The 21,405-nt window shown below is 38.9% G+C and overlaps 1 protein-coding gene across 1 annotated transcript; it reads left to right on the top strand.

The window, feature by feature from the left end:
* The first annotated feature begins 560 nt into the window (after window positions 1-560).
* LOC103467156 (excitatory amino acid transporter 3-like) lies at window positions 561-20,277 on the top strand. The gene is made up of 14 exons (XM_081608796.1): window positions 561-692; window positions 7,382-7,522; window positions 7,635-7,727; window positions 7,834-7,945; window positions 9,051-9,093; window positions 9,175-9,234; window positions 10,067-10,248; window positions 10,408-10,515; window positions 13,523-13,645; window positions 13,736-13,930; window positions 17,515-17,649; window positions 18,243-18,344; window positions 19,554-19,738; window positions 20,026-20,277. Exons 1-13 carry the CDS (start codon window positions 644-646, stop codon window positions 19,705-19,707), a joined length of 1,497 nt encoding a protein of 498 aa, XP_081464922.1. The 5' UTR covers window positions 561-643; the 3' UTR covers window positions 19,708-19,738; window positions 20,026-20,277.
* Window positions 20,278-21,405: the final 1,128 nt, after the last annotated feature.

Raw genomic sequence — 21,405 nt, 5'->3', positions numbered from 1 at the left:
ATATCCCACAGAAATCAAAAGCTCATAAACTAAAGAGTTTTTTGAGTTGGTCATATTATTAGAAATGCTTTTGGATTTTCAATTTAAAAAATATTAACATTGTTTTCATTATTTGAACCAAAATCCATGTCTCTAAGGAAACCAGGCATAATTTTCTGGCCATTTTCCAAAAAATGTAATCCAATATCTGGATGTCAAAATGAACAAGATCCTCTTCAACCAGAAACTTTTTAAATCACTTTAACACTGTTTTTAAATAAAAATATTTTTGTGAACTAAGAAATTAACAAATCAACTAAACTGAAACATGATTATTAGCACATCAAATTACTGTAAAACACATTATATATATTTTTTTTAATATTTCACGTTCACATTATTACAAGATCCATTATACAGAAAACTACAAATATCTTCCCAGAAAGCTACAAGAGGTCTTTCCTGCCAACAGCCATCACCATCTACAATAACTCTTTGAAGAACTAATGAGTATTTTTGAATTTGAAGTAGTGTTATTTATTTTACAACGGTATCCATAGAGACTGAATATGCTTTGCAGGGCATTTTTTGAAAAGTGGGTCAAATGTCTTGAACAGCTGGGAGTAACTGGTCCATCTGACTGGACCACAGTAACAAAAAAACAATGAGAGAAAACCTAATTCAGGTATTTAGCTTATTGGGAGTTGCCTTGGGTAAGTATTTACTTTTTTTCTACTGGTGATTTTTTTTAAAAATTGATTTATGTTTGTAGTGTAATTCTGCTTGATGAGTTAGTGGTGAGCGGTTAAACAGATGTGCTTAATCTGTTTTTTCTACAGCGTACATTAAATGTGAGATTTAATACATAGATGAAATGTTTAATTTTTTAAAAGTATTTTCTCTTAATGCTACTAAAATGCAGCTTAATACACTACACCAAACAACTACATGTTAACATTTTCTGATGACACAGCTATTCGCTGCCTCATTTCAGACACATCACATTTAACCACCGACAGCAGATTAAAAACTGTCTTCTGTGTTGTGAGAAACATGTTCTGATCCTTAATATCCAAATATCACAGGAGCCTTGTAGATATTTGGATTTTGTGTTGCTTGTTTGTTACTTTTAGCTCTCTTGTATGTTGTGTTTTTCTATTTACTGGTTAATTGATTCCACCGTTATCTTCTTGATGGTAACAGCTGTGCCTCGTTGTCTGATTATGCTCCGTAGGTATTTAGTTTTTCGTTTCTTTATCCTGAGTTGTGGGTTCCTTGTCGATGCTTACTGTTATTTGGGTTACCAGAGCTACCTGTTCTTGAGCCTGTGTCTGTTCGAAATACCATTTGAAGTATTAAAAACACTGCGATTCCTCACCTCTATAGGCTGTCTGAGTGGTGGCACTCTTCTCAACTAGCAAAATCATGACAAACATATTTTTGACCTATTCTTTGGAATACAAATTGACAACAAACTTTCATGGACTGCTCAGGTTGACTAGGTCATTAACAGGGTCCAGTAGCAACTACACTTTCTGTGCAGGTTGAGGGCCTCTTCTGTCAGTCATGAGTTCAGATTCTTCAAAGACTTATTGTAGATCATAACGGCTGCCTTCCCAAGACAGTCTCATGAAGAGGACGGTCATTGTTGTCCACAATTTTCTTGATCCTCTGAAGAATCCTTCCTTGCATTATCATCTCCAGAGGTTGCACAGTCGTCCCCAGAACAAAACCAGCCTTTTTTTTATCAGGCTGTTGAGCCTTTTCAGGTCTCTGGTTCTGATGCTGCTGCCCCAACAGATGATGGCAGAAGAGATGACGCTCTCATCACAGACTTATAGAAGATCTGCAGCATCTTGCTGCAAACCTTGAAGGATCTTAGCTTCCTCAAGAAGTCCAGTTTGCTCTGTAACTTTTTATAGATGGCTTGACTGCTCCATCTCCAGTCCAGTCTGTTGTCAAGGCGAACACCACGGTATTTATATTCCTCAACCACTTTCACATTTTCTCCCATGATGGAAATAGGGTTTGATCTAACCCGGTTTCTCCTGAAATCAGCAATCAACTCCTTTGTTTTGTTTACATTCAAGATGAGTTTATTGTTTCCACAGCATGTCACAAAACACCCCACCAGCGACTGTTTTGTCATCAGTACTCAACACTGCAGTTGAGTACAGAATCAATCAATCAATCAAATTTTATTTGTATAGCACATTTCAGCAGCAAGGCATTTCAAAGTGCTTAACATAATTAAAATAATAAATAGAAACAGAATAAGCAGTGAAAAAGAGAGAGATATTGAAGGAGATTAAAACAGATAAAAAGATAAAAACATTAAAAACATCAATCCATGTGAGAACTTGCCCTTATGGGGTTTCCTCAAACAGAGTTTTAGCAGAGCGACATCATACAAGGATTAACAGTAATGACTCTGCGACTTAACGCAATATGATCTGTGTTGTGCCTTTTTACGGAAAGTGCTCCATTAGGGCCTTATTGTCAAACTCCTACCAAAACTGTGTTTCGGTGTGGTTCTTCAGAGAAGACAATAAGTTATACTTTCAGAGAACTCAGCACCAGTCATATTTTGCCCGTTGCATAAGATCAAAACCACACCGCAATGACAAGCTTCTCAAACCTCAGAGTTTTAGCATCTTACAAAGATTCTCAAACCTTGCAATCCTTTCATCATTTGACATTAAAACCTGCAATTTAGCCATAAGCAAGTCTAAACAGGTGGGTTTTAATTAGAGATTTAAAGGCACCCAGTGTTTCAGCTGTTTTACAGTTTTCTGGAAGTTTGTTCCAAATCTGTGGTGCATAGAAACTGAATGCTGCTTCTCCTCGTTTGGTTCTGATTCTGGGGTGCAGAGCAGACCAGAACCAGAAGATCTGAGGGGTCTAGACGGTTGGTACAGTAACAACAGATCTTTAATGTATTGTGGTGCTAAACCGTTCAGTGATTTATAAACTAACAGCAGTATTTTAAAGTCTATTCTCTGAGCTACAGGGAGCCAATGTAGAGGCTTTAAGACTGGTGTTAGTCAGAACACGAGCAGCAGCGTTCTGGATCAGCTGCAGCTGTTTGATTGATTTGTTAGTCAGACTGGTGAAGATGCTGTTGCAGTAATCAATGCGGCTAAAGATAAACGCATGGATGAGTTTCTTTAGATCGTGCTGAGACATTAGTCCTCTAATCCTGGAGATGTTTTTTAGGTGATAGAAGGCCGACTTTGTGACTGTCTTAATGTGGCTCTGAAGGTTCAGGCCAGAGTCCATCACTACTCCCAGGTTTCGGGCCTGATCACTCATTTTCAGTTGTATTAACTGAAGCTGTGCATTGATTCTGGTTTGCTCCTCTTTAGGTCCAAAGATAATAAATTCAGTTTTGTTTCTGTTCAGCTGGAGAACGTTTTGGCACATCCACATATTGATCTGTTCTAAGCATCTATTCAGTGATTGGATGGGTTCAGAGTCACCTGGTGACATCGTGATGTAGAGCTGTGTATCATCCGCATAATTGTGGTAGCTAATCTTATTTCCTGTTATAAACTGAACCAGTGGGAGCATATAAATATTGAAAAGAAGGGGTCCTAGGATTGAACCTTGGGGTACCCCACATGTGGCCTTTGACCTCTCTGATGAGAAATTTCCGTTTGAAACAAAGAAATCCCTGTTCTTTATGTAGGATTCAAACCAGTGGAGAACTGGACCTGAGAGTCCAACCCAAGTCTCCAGTCGATTCAATAAAATGTCATGGTCAACAATGTTGAAAGCTGCACTGAGGTCCAACAGAACCAGCACTGTGGTTCTCCCACAGTCCGCATTTATGTGGATATCATTGAACACTTTTACAAGGGCCGTCTCCGTGCTGTGGTGAGCACGAAAACCAGACTGGAAGCAGTCAAAGCGATTCGTTATTGTTAGGAAGTTATTTAATTGTTTAAAAACAGTTTTTTCAATAAGAACCACTCTTTGCTCAACTGCAGAGTCGTCTGAGTATTTCTATAGACAGACATCGGACTTGTGTTGGAAATCTGACGTGCAGAGAATGAAAAGGAAAGGCGAGAGTACAGTGCCCTGTGGTACTCCTGTGTTGTTGACCTCTTGGTTAGACAGTTCTTCAGTTGACACAAACTGTTCTCTGTTTGTGAGTTAGTCATAGATCCAGGTGATTGTTAAGAACTCCACCTGTGTCTTCTGGAGTTTCTCACAGAGCAGATCAGGCTGAATTGCTAAATGCACTGGAGAAATCAAAGAACATGATCCTCATAGTGCTGCCTGCTTTGTCCAGATGACTGTGGGTTTGTTGAAGCAGGTGTATGATGACATCTTCAACTCCAACTCCATGGCGATAAGCAAACTGCAGAGGGACCTGATATCTGCTTGTCTGCTTAAGTGGGCCATTAGGAGTCTCTAGGACCTTAATGATGTGGGATGTCAGGACAACAAATCTGTAGTTGTTGATGAGTGATGGTTGAGTTTTCTCACTGGACTCAGGTAGGAAGTCTTCTGCAACAGTGGAATCTTCTCTTGGGTCAAGCTAAGGTTGAAAAGGTGTTGCTGAACCATGCAAAGCTGCTCTGCACAGGCCTTCAGGACTCTGGGGCTGACACCATCTGGACCTGCAGCCTTGTTCTGGTTCAGTCTCTCCAGCTGACTCTCGACCTGACTTCTAGAAACAGAAGAGGGGGGTGGGGGGGCAAAAGACAAAGCAGTATCTCCTGTTGATGTTATGGCGGCTTCTTGAGCCAATAGCTGATTACCAAACTTTAAGAAGCCTGACCTGCCAATTCCAATTTTGGGCAACACCATTTTTTTTGTTTTTCTCTGAAACATTGCTAAATATAGCAACAGTGGGGTACCTACTGTTAATTGCAAATGTACAAACATGACCTGGTGCATAAGTCTCTCAGTCAGATCTCTGTTACAGCTGAGCAAAAGAGGACAGAGGTAAATTTTTATATCTTTGTCGTGGTGGATTAGCTCAGAGGATAAAATCAGCTTCACTCTGTCTATAGGCCAATCACTGATCTCCCAATATTGAGGAAATCAGGGCCGATTTATTGGTGCATCTACACCAGCAACCTATTCATCATTTGATCTATTGAACATTTTTCATCGTGACTGTGAGACAGAAACTTGGCAGCAACCGAGTGAATTCTTTCGCCTCAGCCACTCCACCACAACAGGGTTTGTTTGCGTCGCAAAGTGCTGCGACTCGAGCTGTGGAGGGGTCTGGCAATGACCCACTGTGAGAACTGGAAGGTCTCACTGTTACATATGCCTGCCTTCTTCTCCTTTGGGCTGTCTACCTCTTTTAAGAAAGACTTTGCTCTGATTGTCCGTCTCTAAGCCCTCTCACCGAATGTCATAAGGATTTTATCATTCACTTTGATGATGCTGATCTTTACTTCTCAGTGATCTTTACTACTTTACTTAAGTAGTTTGTAGTTGGATTCAATTACAGACATACAGAGACAGCCAATCAGTTTAATATATCAAGGTTTAATAAAAATAATGATTAATTAAATAAACTTACAAAAATCACAGGGAGCTAGGGCAGAAACACAAAGCAAACTTCCAATGGAAGGAATCCAGCAAGGAGACACGAAGAGTACACACATGGAACGAGAAAGGAATGGAGAAGTGACAGAAGGAACCAGCAGGGTCCATCCATCCATTTTCTTCCGCTTATCCGGGGTTGGGTGACGAGGGTAGCAGCTTAAGGAAGGAGGCCGAGATTTCCTCTCCCCTGCTACTTGTTCCAGCCACTGGATCCCAAGGCCTTCCCAGGCCAGCTGAGAAACATAGTCCCTCCAGAGTGTCCTGGGTCTTCCCTGGGGCCTCCTCCCGGTGTGAGGTGCCCGAAACACCTCACCAGGAAGGCGTCCAGGAGGCATCCTAACCAGATGCCTAAGCCACCTCAACTGGCTCCTCTCCACGTGAAAGAGCAGCAACTCTACTCTTAGTCCCTCTCGGATGACCGAGCTTCTCACCCTATCTCTAAAGGAGAGCCCAGACACCCTACAGAGAAAACACTTTTCAGACGCTTGTATGCGCGATCTCGTACTTCCGGTTATGACCCAAAGCTCATGACCATAGATGACAGTTAGAACCCGTCCCTCTACTTGTAGGCAGAGGGAGGCTACCCATTGGGGCAAACCCCAACATACAAGCGCCCAGATAGGGGGCAACAAGTATGCCCACTCCTACCCGGCGCCTCTCACTTTGGGCAACTCCATAGTGGAATGTCCAGCCCCTCTCAAGGAGACTGGTTCCAGAACCAGAGACATGCATCGAGGTGAAACCGACTATTTCAAGCTGGAACCTCTCCGCCTCACACACTAGCTCCAGCTCCTTCCCCACCAGAGAGGGGACATTCCACGACCCAAGAGCAAGCTTCTGCAACCGAGGATTGGACCGCCAGGGCCCCCTCCCTCGGCCACCACCCATCCCACACTGCACCCAACCCCTTTGGCCCCTCTCACAGCTGGTGGGCCCATGGGAGGGGGGACCATGGGCCCACCAGCCAGGCTCTTCGGGCTGAGCCCGGCTGGGCTCCATAGGTAAAAGTCCAGCCACCAGTCGCTCGCCATCGTGTCCCATCTCAAGGCCTGGCTCCAGAGTGGCTCCCCAGTGACCTGCGTCCAGGCAAGGGAACACAACTAGGGGCAGAAAGCCCAAGACAGCAAAGCTCCTAGGATCATTGGACACTCAAACCCCTCCACTACGATAAGGTGGCAGCCCAAGGAGAGGGAACCAGCGAGGTGTGAAGTTTTAAAAATATATATATTTACTGTTATGGGAGTTTGTTTTCTTTCCAGTGATCCTCTCATCTTTTAATCTGTTTTATCATGATTGTGGAAGTTGTTTTAACTGTCCCCAGCATTTCCATTTATAAAATAGCAGTATTAAACAAAAGATGGTAGGGTGAGTTGTTCTGCAGTCATTTCATCTTATGTTATCACCATGGCAACATGACATTTTGTTACTGTGTTAGTTGATTTAGATGTAAAATGTTAAAATTTGAAATTTACATGTGATCTTGGATGCATTAAAGTCAAGTTCAGTAAATAAGGAGATTACTGATTTTTTTTTTTTCAGTGGCTCAGCTGACAAACTGATGGATGGTTTTTAGATGTTTGTTTTTACAGTAAAAACACAATATTTAACAAATTATTACAACACATTCTAACATTTGAATATTCAGCATTAGGGTACAATATTGCCTATTGACAGACTGAAAAAATATGGAAAATATGTCTGCAAAATGTATCATTTGCTATTATTATTAAAGGACTCCCATTTATTTCTTAAGGTTTTTACATGATGAAGTCTTTTTTTTTCATATCTATTTTGTATGAATGCTTTTTTGTTGTTTTGTTTTTTTGCCCTATAGGGTTTGGCACTGGGTTTCTGCTGAAGGCTACAACTCTTCTAACTGAAGAATTGAAAGACTGGATCAAAATACCAGGGGAAATACTTATAAACACTCTTAAGATGTTTGCTATATCCCTCATCGTGACAAGCGTGGTTGCAGGCAAACTAAATATGAATTCAGATCCTGGATATATTAACTTATCCTCATCTTTTTGAGGATATTTTGTATGAATGTTGATTAAAACAGGCAACTATATGCTCTCTTTTCTCAGGAGTAACTGGATTAAACACCAGAGTGTCTAGAAAAACAGCTATCATCACAGGGACCTTCGTCTGTGGCTCTACCTTGATAGCCGTAATTCTCGGTAAATTTATCATGGGCAGCAGATTTTAAAATAGATTTATGAAGACCGCTATAAGTTTGTTCTGTATTATTGCTTTTGACATCCTGCCTGATACTTTGTGTTGCAGGAATGTTTCTGGCTCTCACAATCAAGCCTGGTGTGGGAGACCATGAAGTAAGCAAGGAAAAAGAGGATAAGTCGACCTTCGTCTTGCACGTGATCTTTCAAGATCTTATAAGGTGAGACAAAATGAATGATTTCTTGTAATGTGTTCCAGTACAGAGAAGTTAAAATAGACATTTTATCATCTTTGATTACCACCAGTTAAACTATCTGTCAGGATTCTGGGTTTTTGGGTTTGGTTTTGATCTTATTTATCATTATGTTTTAGTTCATTTTAGGTTAGCCCTTCAGGGTCATTTCACTTTTATTATTTGAGGTTATTTAGTGTGATTACAATTGCATTGTTGCTTTCTTTATCAGTCCTTTATAGTGTTTCTAGTTATCTTTATTCTTTAGTTAGGTTCTGTTTTTCTTGTTTGTCTGAGTCTATGTCGAGCTTCTTTAGTGATTATAGTTTATTTTGTATTTAATCCTTCTAGCTCTCACTGTAGTATTTCTAGATCTTATTTTGTCACTTTAGGTTTTTTTAGTCTTTCTTTAGTAATTCTAGTTAGGCTATCTCTTTGCTCAGATCTTCTAGTTTCTATAGCTCTATGTCCCCTAGTTCTTATTGTTAGATCAGCCTTCTTTCTGTTTAGGTTTGTTTATGCTTGTCCCTCATGTCTTTTTGTCTTCTAGTTTATCAGGTTTTCTTTAGTATTAGTGTATTCTTTCATTTTAGAGGTTTTTTTTCAAATCCTTGGTGTTTCCTCTGTATTTTCCCCAGTATATCTCCTTAGCTTCCCTGTGTCATCTTCTCCCCGCCCCTCAGCTAGCTTGTGTGAAAACTATTCACACCTGCAACCAGTTATATCATCTGGTTAGGCCCGTTGTTCTTTTTACTTCCTCCCAGTATTTAAACTCTTCTATCCCAGTCACAACTCGCTAGTCTGTCTTGTCACCCGGATTGTCACTACCCATGTTTCCCTCCCTGGATTACCTGTTGTTCCTTTGTGTTTTCAGTTTGTTTTGTTTTTGGATTTTCTTGAACACTTTTATTTTTATTGGTTTATTTTCTTCATTAAAACATCCACTTATTTCTATGTCCACCGCCACGCCACACTGTGACACCATCTAGGTTTTTGTGAAATAAAAGTCTGGGTAAAATAACATCTGCATGTTTTTTTTTCTCTTTAACATTTACAAGCTTAATTTTTTATGACTCTCCTGTTACTTGCATAGGAATACGGTTCCAGAGAGCTTCTTTCAGGCTTTCTATGAGCAGGTATGCTTTTGTTCTGGCCCAGAACTTATGTCATTTCCCATTTGGGGTTTGAAAATATAACAGTTTCTTTTCTTCTCCCAGTACAAGACTGAGATTATTCAGATTCATAAACAACCTGACCTCTCCCTTGATCCAAACCTGGTGAGTATTTTCTTCTGATCTTTGTTTTCATTCTAGAATCATCATTTTACAGCCACAAACTTCAAATTGAAGAGGAAGAAAAAGAATGGCCTTGAGTTTCTTTTTATTTAAAGCCTGAATGGGGAGGTGGTGTTTGCTAATGTGACAGTAAGGTGTGCCATAGTTAGGACATAGGACAAGCAACAAGGCAAACACTCATACTGTCAGGATCTTGTTTTTTTGTTTGTTTGTTTTTTTTTTGTCATTATTTGTATTCCTTTCTTGCTTCGTTCTGCCTTTTATCTATAATTTTCTTAGAGATTCTACTTTTTTCTGTCTAGTCCTTTCCTTGGTTACTCTATTTTTTATTATGTTTCTTATGTCTAATTATTTTTGTTAGATTCATTTCCTAGCCCAAAGTCTGCTCTCGCTCACCCCTTGTGCCTCTTTCTGTCTCTCCTCAGCCTGCCTTCTGCTTTCTCTCCTCACACCTGCCACCCATTACCTCATTAGCCCAGATCTTTGTTCAACATTCAACCTAACAGTAGTAATACACCTTTATCTTTCACTCCTTGCTGGTTCCCTCCTTTACTTTCCATTCGGCTCCATTTTGCTTCTGTTTATTTATTTATTTTTTCTGTGTGTGTGTAAAGGGTTTGATACTTGAATTTGCATCTTTACATTTCACAATTATGCAGTGCCTTAGGGTGGTCTTTTACAAAATAAATGCCTTAAAATCAATGGTTGTATGTTGACTTAAGAAAAAATGAAATGCATCGTCCAACAAGGTGATGTACTCCTACAATATTGTTGTCAGAGGGCTGGAGCCGCCATACTTGTGTTTTTTGTGCAGAATGATACTGAGACGAAACTAGTAGGCAAGTATGTTGATGGACCCAACATGATAGGACTGGTCATCTGGTCATTTGTCATCGGCCTCTTGTTAAATAAGGTGGGACAGGAGGCAAGAATCACAGTGGAGGCCATTCAATGCCTCAACGATGCCATAAAAGTTATAGTCAACTGGATTTTGTGGTAAGATCAGAGAGTATCTGAAAAGATGTCATTTCTTTTGCATATTCAGTTCTATTTACATAGGACAGCTGCTTCCACTCTTAACAGTTAATTTAAAATATATTTGGAACACCCTATTTTATTAAACCTTTTTTTTTTTTTTACTGTTTTTTGTTTCAGGTACATGCCAATTGGAGTTATGTTCCTGATCATGGAACATGTGTTGGATGTTACAGACTGGGGTGCTGTCGTTAAGCTCACAAAGTTTGTAGGAGTGTTCTTTGCAGGGTATGTCCAAATATCTTTTCTTTTTCATCTTTGTTGCCAAATTGATATCACTGCTCCTGAGGTAGCAGCACTGAACTCTACCTGAGTGACATGAGAAGAAAACTGTTATGAAAGTATTTAAAGAACAGTTTACAGATTTTACTGAGATTTTCCTCTTATGCTTAGAGATCAGTTTTCATCAATGCAATTATTGTCAGCCTCATTACTCTAATTCCTCCAAAAATCTGGTCCAGTTCAAGCATTTCCCTTCAAAAGTTTTTTGTTCACTCATGTTCTCTAACAAACCACTGAGGCCAAATGGCATCATGAAGACCAAGAAACTCAGCAGACACATCAGAGAGAAGTTTAAATCTGGATTAATTTCTAAAACAATGTACCAAGTTTTCAGATAAGAAAGAGGAAGAGAAGGTTTGAGTTTGAGCTTCATACAGATCAATTCTGGGAGAAAATACAGTATGTTAGAGGCAGCAAAATACTTTAGACTGTGGCGAGGTCCATCTACCTTCAGCATAGTGAATCTAAACCTTCAACTAAAGAGAGCATGGAATGGTTTAGATCAGTTTTCTCATGCTCCATTCCTCAAGAGTCGGTGTCCTGAAACTTATAGATGTTTCTCTGCTTTAGCACACCCTGGCTCCACTACAGGCTTATTAGCAGATTTCTGCATGCCTGAATGCTGGAGATAAAGTTTAGCCATTTCATAGAAGTTTATAGGTTCAGGGAAACATCAAAAGGTTCCAGTACACTGGCGCTCAAGGATTGGAGTTTGAGACCACTGGTTAAGGTCAAAGCTTATTCATCTGTTAGAATGGGATAGACAAAGTCCAGACCTATATTCATTTGATAATATGTGGCAAGAAGCTGTGTGTTTACACTCTCCATTAAATCTTAGCTTGTGCTATTTTATAGAGAAGAATGTGACAAATGTTTTTTTTATGAAAGAGCAAACCTGGTAGAAACATGACCCAACAGGCTGCAGGTGGAGCTGAAGCAAAATGTTTATCTACAAAGTATGAACTCATTGAGGCTGAATAGAAATGTTCACTGTCATAAACATGAGTAAGTCTTCATGAATATTTATGACTCTTGTCATAAAGTGTAATTCAGTAAATCATGACACTTTTAATACAAAGTTGACATTATTCAAAATGTCTTTGTTATGACAACTTGACATTAACCAAGAAATCACGATCTTACATTTGTTATAAAATTATTACTGATTAAACTTTAAACATGATGTAGCTTTATGTGGTAATATTATATTGCTCTGTCTTTTTTTGTCTTAAATTTCTTAATTTAATTTTTCCTAAAGTTTTACAGCAAGATGTCTACAAAGCACTTAAGAACTTTGCATTTGAAACATTATTTAAGGCTGTTTATAGTAGTGCAACACACCATCTCCACCAATGAGAGGCAGCAGAGCACGAACAGGCGTGAAGTGTGTTGGTGAAGAAGAAATCTTCCATATTGTGGGGCCAACCTAACACAAGTTATAACGGCCAGACCTCCTGTTATGAGGTATGTGTCTTATTAACTTTACATTTTCTTTGAGAAAATAACGATGACTGTGTTCTCTTTCTTTGTAATGTTAGCTATGAGCAATTCAAACCTGCTGTAAGTTAATGTTAGCTAAAGTTATTAAACTCCATAATTGTAAGGTTAGCCTTTAATATTAAACATATTTTAAAGGCAGACAAATAGATTTTCTTACCTCCAATTTTAATCTAGCAAATTAAAAGCTAATATGTTAGTCAAAGTTATCCTTTATGTGCATTATTTAGCAACTTGGCTGATGTGACATGCTGCTTGTGTTCTTTGCTTTGCCATCTTTTTAGGTGACCACATTGAATTGAATCATCTGCTATGAGAATGTTCAGAAGAGATTCACCAAGTTAGAATTCATGAAAAGGCTTTCACCATGATTAACACTGACCACAACTATTGCAAGAACAACTATAATTTCTGAGCATTTCTGGACACCTTCAAAGAGCTGCTCCCAGAAAATGAAGAGAAGAAGAAGATCTCCATGTTTTCAAAGCGTTATAGGAATGCTATAATGAAGGAAATGGCTGACTGTTGAAATAATCTATTTTCTTAAGTTAAAGAATAAGTAATTATGTTTTAGTTTTTCAATCAGTATTTCAGTTACAATATACTCACTAGATTTAAACCCTGTTTGAAGAACAAGTATTTTTTTTGTTTTATTCCACTTTACAAAGGTTTTGTTCTACAACTATGATGGTAGTTACTAGTGGTTCAGTGTCTTTCACTTCACTTGAGTTAAAAGTTAATATTAATGACTCTGTTAGCATAGCATTTGACACTGTAATAACACTCAATGCCATTTTCATAACTGTTGCTACTTGTTTCACTTGAAATAAGATTAATGACACTGTAATACTTAATGACATCTTCATAACTGGTCCTACTTGTTCCACTTGATGTAAAAGGAATTATTAATGACTAAATCATTTGACAGTGTAATAAAGCTTAATGATAGCTTTATTGTTGGTCCTATTGGTTCTGCCTTATTTCAGATGGGGGAAATATTAACTGTTTTGTTAAAGATTTTGACAGTGTAATAACACTTAATGACATTATGACTACTATTATGACGTATGATGATTCTTGGTTAATGTCGTCATAGACATTTTGAATAATGTCAACTTTGTATTAAAAGTCTCATGATTTACCAAATGACACTTCATAACAACTGTCATAAATATTCATGAAGACTTACTCATGTTTTACAGGTGTTATGTCATGTTTATGACAGTCTTATTCACACCCCGTCAAATAAAATGTTACCATAATTTTCATTCCACTTTACAGTGATGCATTACTGTGTGTTAGCAGATCATATAAAATCCCCCCAAACACATTGATCTGTCAGGTTTTACAATGACAAAATGTCTAAAGAGGTATGAATGTACGAATAAATGTTTAATACTTAAGTGAATACGTAATGTATCTTTAACACTAAGTGTTACTTTGTTGTGTTGTTCAGGGAAGCAATCCAAGCCTTCATTCTTTTCCCCGTGCTTTACCTCATTTTCACCAGACGGAACCCTTTTCTTATCTTCAAGGACATCTCTAAGGCTTTGACGACAGCATTTATCATTGCATCCAGGTTAAATGTTCTGTTTGTTGAAAAAGCATGACACTTTTTAGTTTGTTTATATAAATGGTGCACCAATAAAGGATGTGCTTTCTACCAAAGTGCCGCCACTCTGCCTGTCACCTTACAATGCTGTGAAGAGAACGTGATGATCGATAAGAAACTCTGCCGCGTTATGTTGCCCATCGTCACCAGCATCAATAGGACTGGAATGGTGCTCTATGAAGTGGTCGCTACCATCTTTGTTGCCCAGCTTCATGATATCACGCTGGACATTGGCCAGATCATCGCCATTGGGTAAGCTACTTCATACAAGTGTATAGAATTGAGAAAAGTTGCATGCTGGGATTGTTAAGAGCAGTGATTTATCAAATGGGTAGCATTTTCCCTTTGCAGGAGTCCAGAGCAATAGATGTCATGTGACATCACACCTCTGCTAACCCTGTATCAGACAATATGGTACATATAGAGGGATGTGCTGCCTCTGGAGAGCCACTGTCGGAGGGCAAAAATCCTATTTTCGATAATCCCTACCATTGGTTTTCACTGTCAAGTTGTCACTATACCATGCTAAATCTTAAATGTTCATAACACATGTAAAAGAAAAAAGGTAGTGCTTTACTACTAATTTTCAACACTACAGCAACTGGATAACAAGGTCAGGGAAAAGTGTTACTAAAAAGAAAAATACTGAGGAAGAGTGAAGTAATTCACTTATGATTGTTTGACTTTGAAAACCGTTACATGTCAATGTGATGTGGAATTTGGTGTGTTTCGGTTCAGTTATGATATTAAAAAAAGGCGACCTACACACCAACTTTTACAGATCAGTAGAGGAGATGCTTAAATTAGCTGATCTACCACAGTGATCACTTAACGGTGCATAATAAGCTAAATGTCTAAAAACATAAAACTGTAAAACAATTTTGACATTCAATCCCGACATTTCAGATCACCTCACTTGACAAAATATTTGCTGATTTCAAAACTACAGTATATTACTGTGGGGAATATTTTATCTCTCATATATATATATATATATATATATATATGAGTATAGGAATGTATAGGAACATTCCTATACTCATAGGAATGTTCATTTCTATGAGTATGAGTATGTTCATAGGAATGAACATACTCATCCCTATGCTTCATGTGTTCTTTATTCAGCTTGTTTAATATTACTTAACCTGAATGAGCCCATCAGTATAAATGACAATGAACAAGTCTAGCATAACCTAGCATAACACTCATCAGTATCTGATGTTGCCACAGATTCTTGATCTGCTGCTTATCGTGTATTTGGTTCAGAAAATCTAATTAACAAAAAACCAACCGATAAAACCAGAGTCCAGGTTAGCAGCTGATACAGTAGAATCACAAACATTAAGCTGAATTGGGCAGAGTGGTGGCTACATTGAGGGTTAGTGTCGTGTTCTGTGTGTTTATTCTGTTTTCTGTTTATTTAGATCTGTGTTCCTGTGAGTCCCTCTGTTATCCCGTCTCTTCCTCCCTTGATATTTTCCCATGTGTGTTTTGTTCCCCGATTACCTCCCTGTGTATTTAAAAACACCTGTCCTTTGTTCCTCATCAGACACTAGTTGTGACTTGCAGTGGTGGACTGTACTTAAGTACAATTTTCGTGTATCTGTACTTTACTTAAGTAGATTTAATAATGGGTACTTTCTACTTTTACTCCACTACATTTTACAGTAAGTATCTGTACTTTCTACTTCACTACATTTCTACAAAACTGTCGCGTTACTCGTTACATCCAAGTCGCGTTGAGCTTTTTGTCCGTTAAAATGTGAAGTTCAGGGATTTAAGGTGGCGCCGTAAAATCCCAGCAATAACGTGACTTAGTGTCTGTTGTCACCCATCGCCTCCACCTTTACTCGCACGCGGAGCTCCAGACATGCGCAGTGGTTTCCTCTGAGATGTCTGTCTAATGTCAGTAATATAATAACGCTGCATAAATCGTAAGATATGGCGACATGTAAAATCAGCAGCGCTTCGCTTTCACAGACGGTGGGAACTTCGTCCAACTTTTAGCGTCACTTGGAAGGAAAGCGTAAAGAAAGGTAAGCTATGTGGACGTGATGCTAGCTAAGCTAGCTGTACAGAGACACATGTTGCATCTGCGATGAAAAAAAGTTGTCACTCATGCACTGAATTACTGTGGAGGTGTTGACTGAGGTGTCGCAAATATGGGACAACGCTGTGACCAAAGTGCAATATAGTGATATAACATTCAGGAACGATCCGATTCACACACACACACACACACACACACATATATATATATATATATATATATATATATATATATATATATATATATATGTGTGTGTGTGTGACACATATATATATGTGTGTGTGTGTACATACACACATTTATTTATTCGCAGAATAAGTAAAAGTTGAATGTATGAATGCAGAGCATGCTCATTGGTCATTGATTGATTTCGTCTCCTGTCATGGTGGCAAACGTTGCAGCAGGAGGGACGATGAGAACAGTTACGGTGCTCCTTCTGCTTGGTTACTTCTTGCTTGTTGCGCCATTGGACAGTGTTCATAGTTGAACGTTGTTTACCGTTAATTGCTATGTTTCATGGTTTAATGGTACAGGCAGTTGAGGTTTCTGACATGAGCAATATGGGCAACCGCCCAGGGCGTTATTTTTATAGGGATGGCAGGAGACCTCTGCGGATTGTAGCACAGCGATGAAAGCAAAACGGAATGAAATGAGTTTTAAATGATTCTGGTCAGCTCTAAGTATTTAATATCTAGGTGTTCTTATGGGAATGTGGATCTTTCAGATCAATCTGAGAACCAATTTTGATTGGTAAACTTAATTTTTTTGTGTCATTTAGCGCAGGGGGCTGGTCTTGGTCTCGGGTTCGGTGGTCTTGACTACAACTCTGCTACATGGCTCCTTGGTTGCATGTCCTCCACCCCGCACCTTCTTTCCCTCCCCTTTCAGTTGGATTTCTTTCTAAATAAATGTCACTAATAAAGTTCATGCTATGTAAGGACAGGAGACGAGATGTTTCCATCCCTGAAATTATGATTCATAGAATCGCATATCTAAGTCTAAACTGTTACAGAGAATAAACACAATAAGAACATGTGGCTTTGTTTATTACAATGGCACATTTCTGATGTATTAAAATTAAATACGATCGGCACACTAATCGCTAACCTATTAGCGATTAGGTTATGTATATTCAGCAAGTACTTTTACTTTTAATACTTAAGTATTTTTAAAAGCCAGTACTTTTTTACTTTTACTTGAGTAAAATGTTAATGTGGTACTTTTACTTTTACTTGAGTACATTTTTGACTGTGTATTTGTACTTTTACTTAAGTAAATTTTTTGAGTACTTTCTCCACCACTTGTGACTTGTCTTTCACTGTCGTTGTTTAGTTCAGTTTAATTAGTCGTCATAGAACTTAGTCCTGTGTCGACGCAAGCTCTCGTTCCAGCTGTACCGTTGCTACCGCTGCTGAGCTCTCGCTTCCCGCTCTGCCATGCTGCCAGCTTTCTGGACTGTATGTGAGCTGAATTATCAGTAAATCTTCACTTACCTTCTACAACCTAGGTCCTTGAGGTACATCCTCACCGCACCCCCAGCCACACATCATGACAGTTAGAGCCAGAGGAAGAAGCAGTGAACCAAGGTTCAGGCAGCATGTCAAAGACTAGGCACTCAATTGATTCTAAAACATTAATCCGGAGGTGTTTCAGGATATTTATATATAATTTCACTGTAAATTTTGAACTGAACCAAATGGACATTAGGAAAGGATTGATAAAGTTGCAGACTGCAGCATTTCTGTTGCTGGGACAGGGATGCTAATTGAGTGTGCTTGGTTTGCAGCTTGACTAGTGCCATTGTCACCTTTGGAAGTGCAGGGATCCCACAAACAGGAGCTGTGACCACTATCCTGATTCTGACAGCTGTGGGACTGCCTGCAGAGGATGCTGCCATGCTGGTTGGGGTGGAGTGGATTCTGTAGGTTCAACTTGATTCTCAAAGCCTGCTACTTGTGTTTAGCAGGGGTGTCCAAAGTCGGTCCTCGAGGGCCGGCATCCTGCATGTTTTAGTTCTCTCCCTGGTTTAGCACACCTGCATCAAATGATGGCTCGTTAGAAGGCCTAAGGAGAATAGTGACTTGCTGAGGAGGTTGTTACTACCACTAGGGAGAGAACTAAAACATGCAGGATGCCGGCCCTTGATTACCGACTTTGGGCACCCCTGGTTTAAAGAGTACTTTCACCATCAAACTGCGGAGTCACTCTGGATGGAGTTATGCTGCTCTGCTATCAGACAGCTTGAAATTATTCTTAACAAGGGCATTATTTTTAACTTGCATAATAAACTAATGTCTAGGATCACCATACCAGTGGGGAAAGCCTGAGGAGAGCTTGTATAGTAATGATTAATAAAACTACACTTGGAGAATGATTTCAACATCAGTCTGAACTGTACAGTCTGAACTGTAGAAGACCTGGTGCATCTGGTTGTTGTAGACTGAGGCAGAGAAAACCTTCAAGAAAAACATAGTTGAGTCTGACAGCATGTTCGTTCTCTTCTGTGCCCTTCAGAGACCATTTCATCACGTCGGTGAATGTGCTAGTAAATGTCTTTGGTGTTGCTATCACCAACCATGTGTGGCATGACAACCTAAAACTGGACAAAATACCAAGGTAAATGAAATCATTATAATGATGTGTTAATTTGCAAAGACACAATGTTGCCAAAAGTATTCGCTCCATGATCAAAATCATTGAATTCAGGTGTCCCAGTGGCTTCCACAGCTGCAGGTGCATGAAATCCACCACTGAGACTGAACAAATAGGTCACTCTCAAAAAAAAAACTCTTTTCACTGCATTGTTAAACATCCTCACAGTCCTTCCTGTCCCTGTGAATCTCACCTTCACACAAGTCACTTTTTTCAAGCCTGGCTTTGGAGAAGCCAGAGATCTGGCTTCTCCAAAGCCAGATCTCTGATGCATAAAATGGATCATTTGAAAATGAAACTCATCGCTGTGTTTGGTTGTGTTTCATTCTGATCATTTCTAAAACCTAGTTTCACCCAGGATGATGCATTGTTAGTACGCAATGGGCAGGTCGCACTTTGCTCTGCTGTGACAGGACTCTTGGTAAACAGAGGGGGATCCTGAGAGCACTGATGGCAGGAGATGAACTGGTTTTTGCTCTCTGTGAAACCTATCAGCAGTTCTCTTCTGCTCCAGCCCTGCTCAGCCCCAGCTGGTTTCTGTACCACTTCACTCCCTGTACATGAGCGTGATGTCAGACTGGTGGTCCTGGCAGTGAATCACCGCATTTCTTTTTACCATTTCAAGATCCCCAACCCTGTGGGAACAGTTGGAAAATGGCTTCTTCCTGTTAGCACATGATTGAGCACCAGTACACAAACCAGTGTCCATAACATGTATTATTGCATTTTGCATTGAAGAACTTAACTGGTTTTCTCATATCATATCTAACCTTGTGGGTTGAGAATAGACACCCCTCTAGATCTCATGTGTGTGTGTGAAGGTAGATGAAAGAATACTGTTGTCAACATTGTGTAAATCCCTTTCTGACCTATATCAGCCGTCTCTGTATTATTCACTCATAAACCCACATAACAATGGTCTAAACAAGGGGTGCCCAAAGTTGGTCCTTCAGGACAGACATTGGGCATCCCTGGTCTAAATGTATCAGAATGTCTTCAGTTTTGAGATTTTTTCTTTGAAAGGTTTAATAAAATATTAGGACAAATTCTGGTGAAAAGAAATCTTGAATGTAGATTGTTACAAGTCATTTACACTAAGTGATAAGACAAGAGGTGCTTTAGTCGCATTTTGTCTTGAACTTTATTGACTATGTTTTCCATTTTACCTGATAGTTTCGATGAGCCTTGTCTCATTAAGGATATCGAGCTGGAGTTAGCCTTTATGGAATCTGATGAAGAGTTCATCCCCTCCGTTTCTGCCGCCCCTACTAGATCCATTTCACCGCGAAGAGGGCATCATCGCAACGTAGTAACACCAACAAGCTGAAACCTCTGGACAGGGATGTCACCATCCTAAGGTGTCTGAGCTGATCATTTTCTTGTTTGCCGATGTTTATTATCAGTAGAATGGGGCCATATCAGTTTATTCATCTGTATTTAATTTATTTATTTTAGTTTTTGCAACTTTTAAATTATCTATTTGTGAAATAATATTTTATTCTTGTTTAAGTTGTTAATATCTACATAATAAAAGTATTGTTATGTGAATATAATTCATCTATTCTATTATATATTTTATTTCTGTTATTTTTCCTTTTGCATGTTATGTATTATTGCTTTTTCTAAATTTGATCTTTCTCTTTAGACAACAGACGTTTCTCCAGTGTTTCCTCACTAATCAACATGAGCTGCCACAGATTCTCCCATTTTTTCCAATTTACTGGTTAATTGATTCCACCGTTGTCTTCTTGATGGTAACAGCTGTGCCTAGTTGTCTGATTATGCTCCGTAGGTATTTAGTTTTTTGTTTCTTTATGCCAGAGCTACCTGTTCTTGAGCCTGTGTCTGTTCGAAATACCACTTGAAGTATTAAAAACACTGCGATTCCTCACCTCTATAGGCTGTCTGAGTGGTGGCATTCTTCTCATCATGACAAACATATTTTTGACCTATTTTTTGGAATACAAATTGACAACAAACTCTCATGGACTGCTGAGGTTGACTACGTCATTAACAGGGTCCAGTAGCAACTACACTTTCTGTGCAGGTTGAGGGCCTCTTGTGTCAGTCAAATAATGATGTTGCTCTTTCAACATACTGAAATAGGGAAAGCTTCTTTAGCTGCATCATTAGGTTCAGCATTTCTGCCTGGTTTTGGAACCTCTGTCTAAATCAGAGTTTCTCAACCTTTTTTGGCCCAGCGCCCCCCCAGCCTTTATCCAGGTCCCTCACCGCCCCCCAATAAAGAATTTGTAGGCTACTTTGCACTGACTATTATTTTATCATTAATATAACTATCACTGTTGTAGATGTTTTGATTTTTATGCTTGTTTCTGTATTTATTATCAAAAATAATTTCCCAGAAAACAAAAAAGTCATGGGAATAGAAATTATTTTCACAGGCATCTACAAAAAATGCAATGAACATTCAAGTTAAACTTGGTAGGCCTAACAGCAGCCAATCAGAGTGGAAAAAATATTATTTTGTGCCATTTTCTAGTTGCTAAATCTTGCACAAAATGAGCAGATAAAAGATGTTCAACATGCCAGTTTAAACTTTGAACTATTTGCAAACGACTGAGCTCTGCAACATTAAAACATGGACAGAACTGTAACTACATTAATCATAACTCTTCTTCTCTTCAGTGTTTCTGTCGGTTTCTGGTGGTGCAGCTCTGTGCTGCCTTCAGGAGAATGGGACATCAGAGTATTATCCATAAAATTTCACCCACGTGGCATTTATTGTGCAAACCAGAGCTTTCAGTGGAAAAACAAAAGTTCCAGGTCATTTTAATGCCATACAAATATGAGACAGAAACATGGATTATATATTTATATAGACCTCTCTATTGATTTATAGATTAATAGTTTTACTGGACAGAAATTACAAAGAACAAATCTGGTTCTTAATCAAATCCTAATGAGTCAAATTGAAAGTGTCATGGAGTCATCAGCCTCATGACATTAACACTGACATGAAAAATAATATTGAAGAAATAAATATATCAAATCTAATTAAAAACAT

This window comes from Poecilia reticulata, chromosome 7 (genome assembly GCF_904066995.2).
Source record: "Poecilia reticulata chromosome 7, P_reticulata-male-v2, whole genome shotgun sequence".
Taxonomy (NCBI): Eukaryota; Metazoa; Chordata; class Actinopteri; order Cyprinodontiformes; family Poeciliidae; genus Poecilia; species Poecilia reticulata.
The sequence above is the reverse complement of the archived record's forward strand: the minus strand, read 5'-3'. Positions and strand labels throughout refer to the sequence as shown.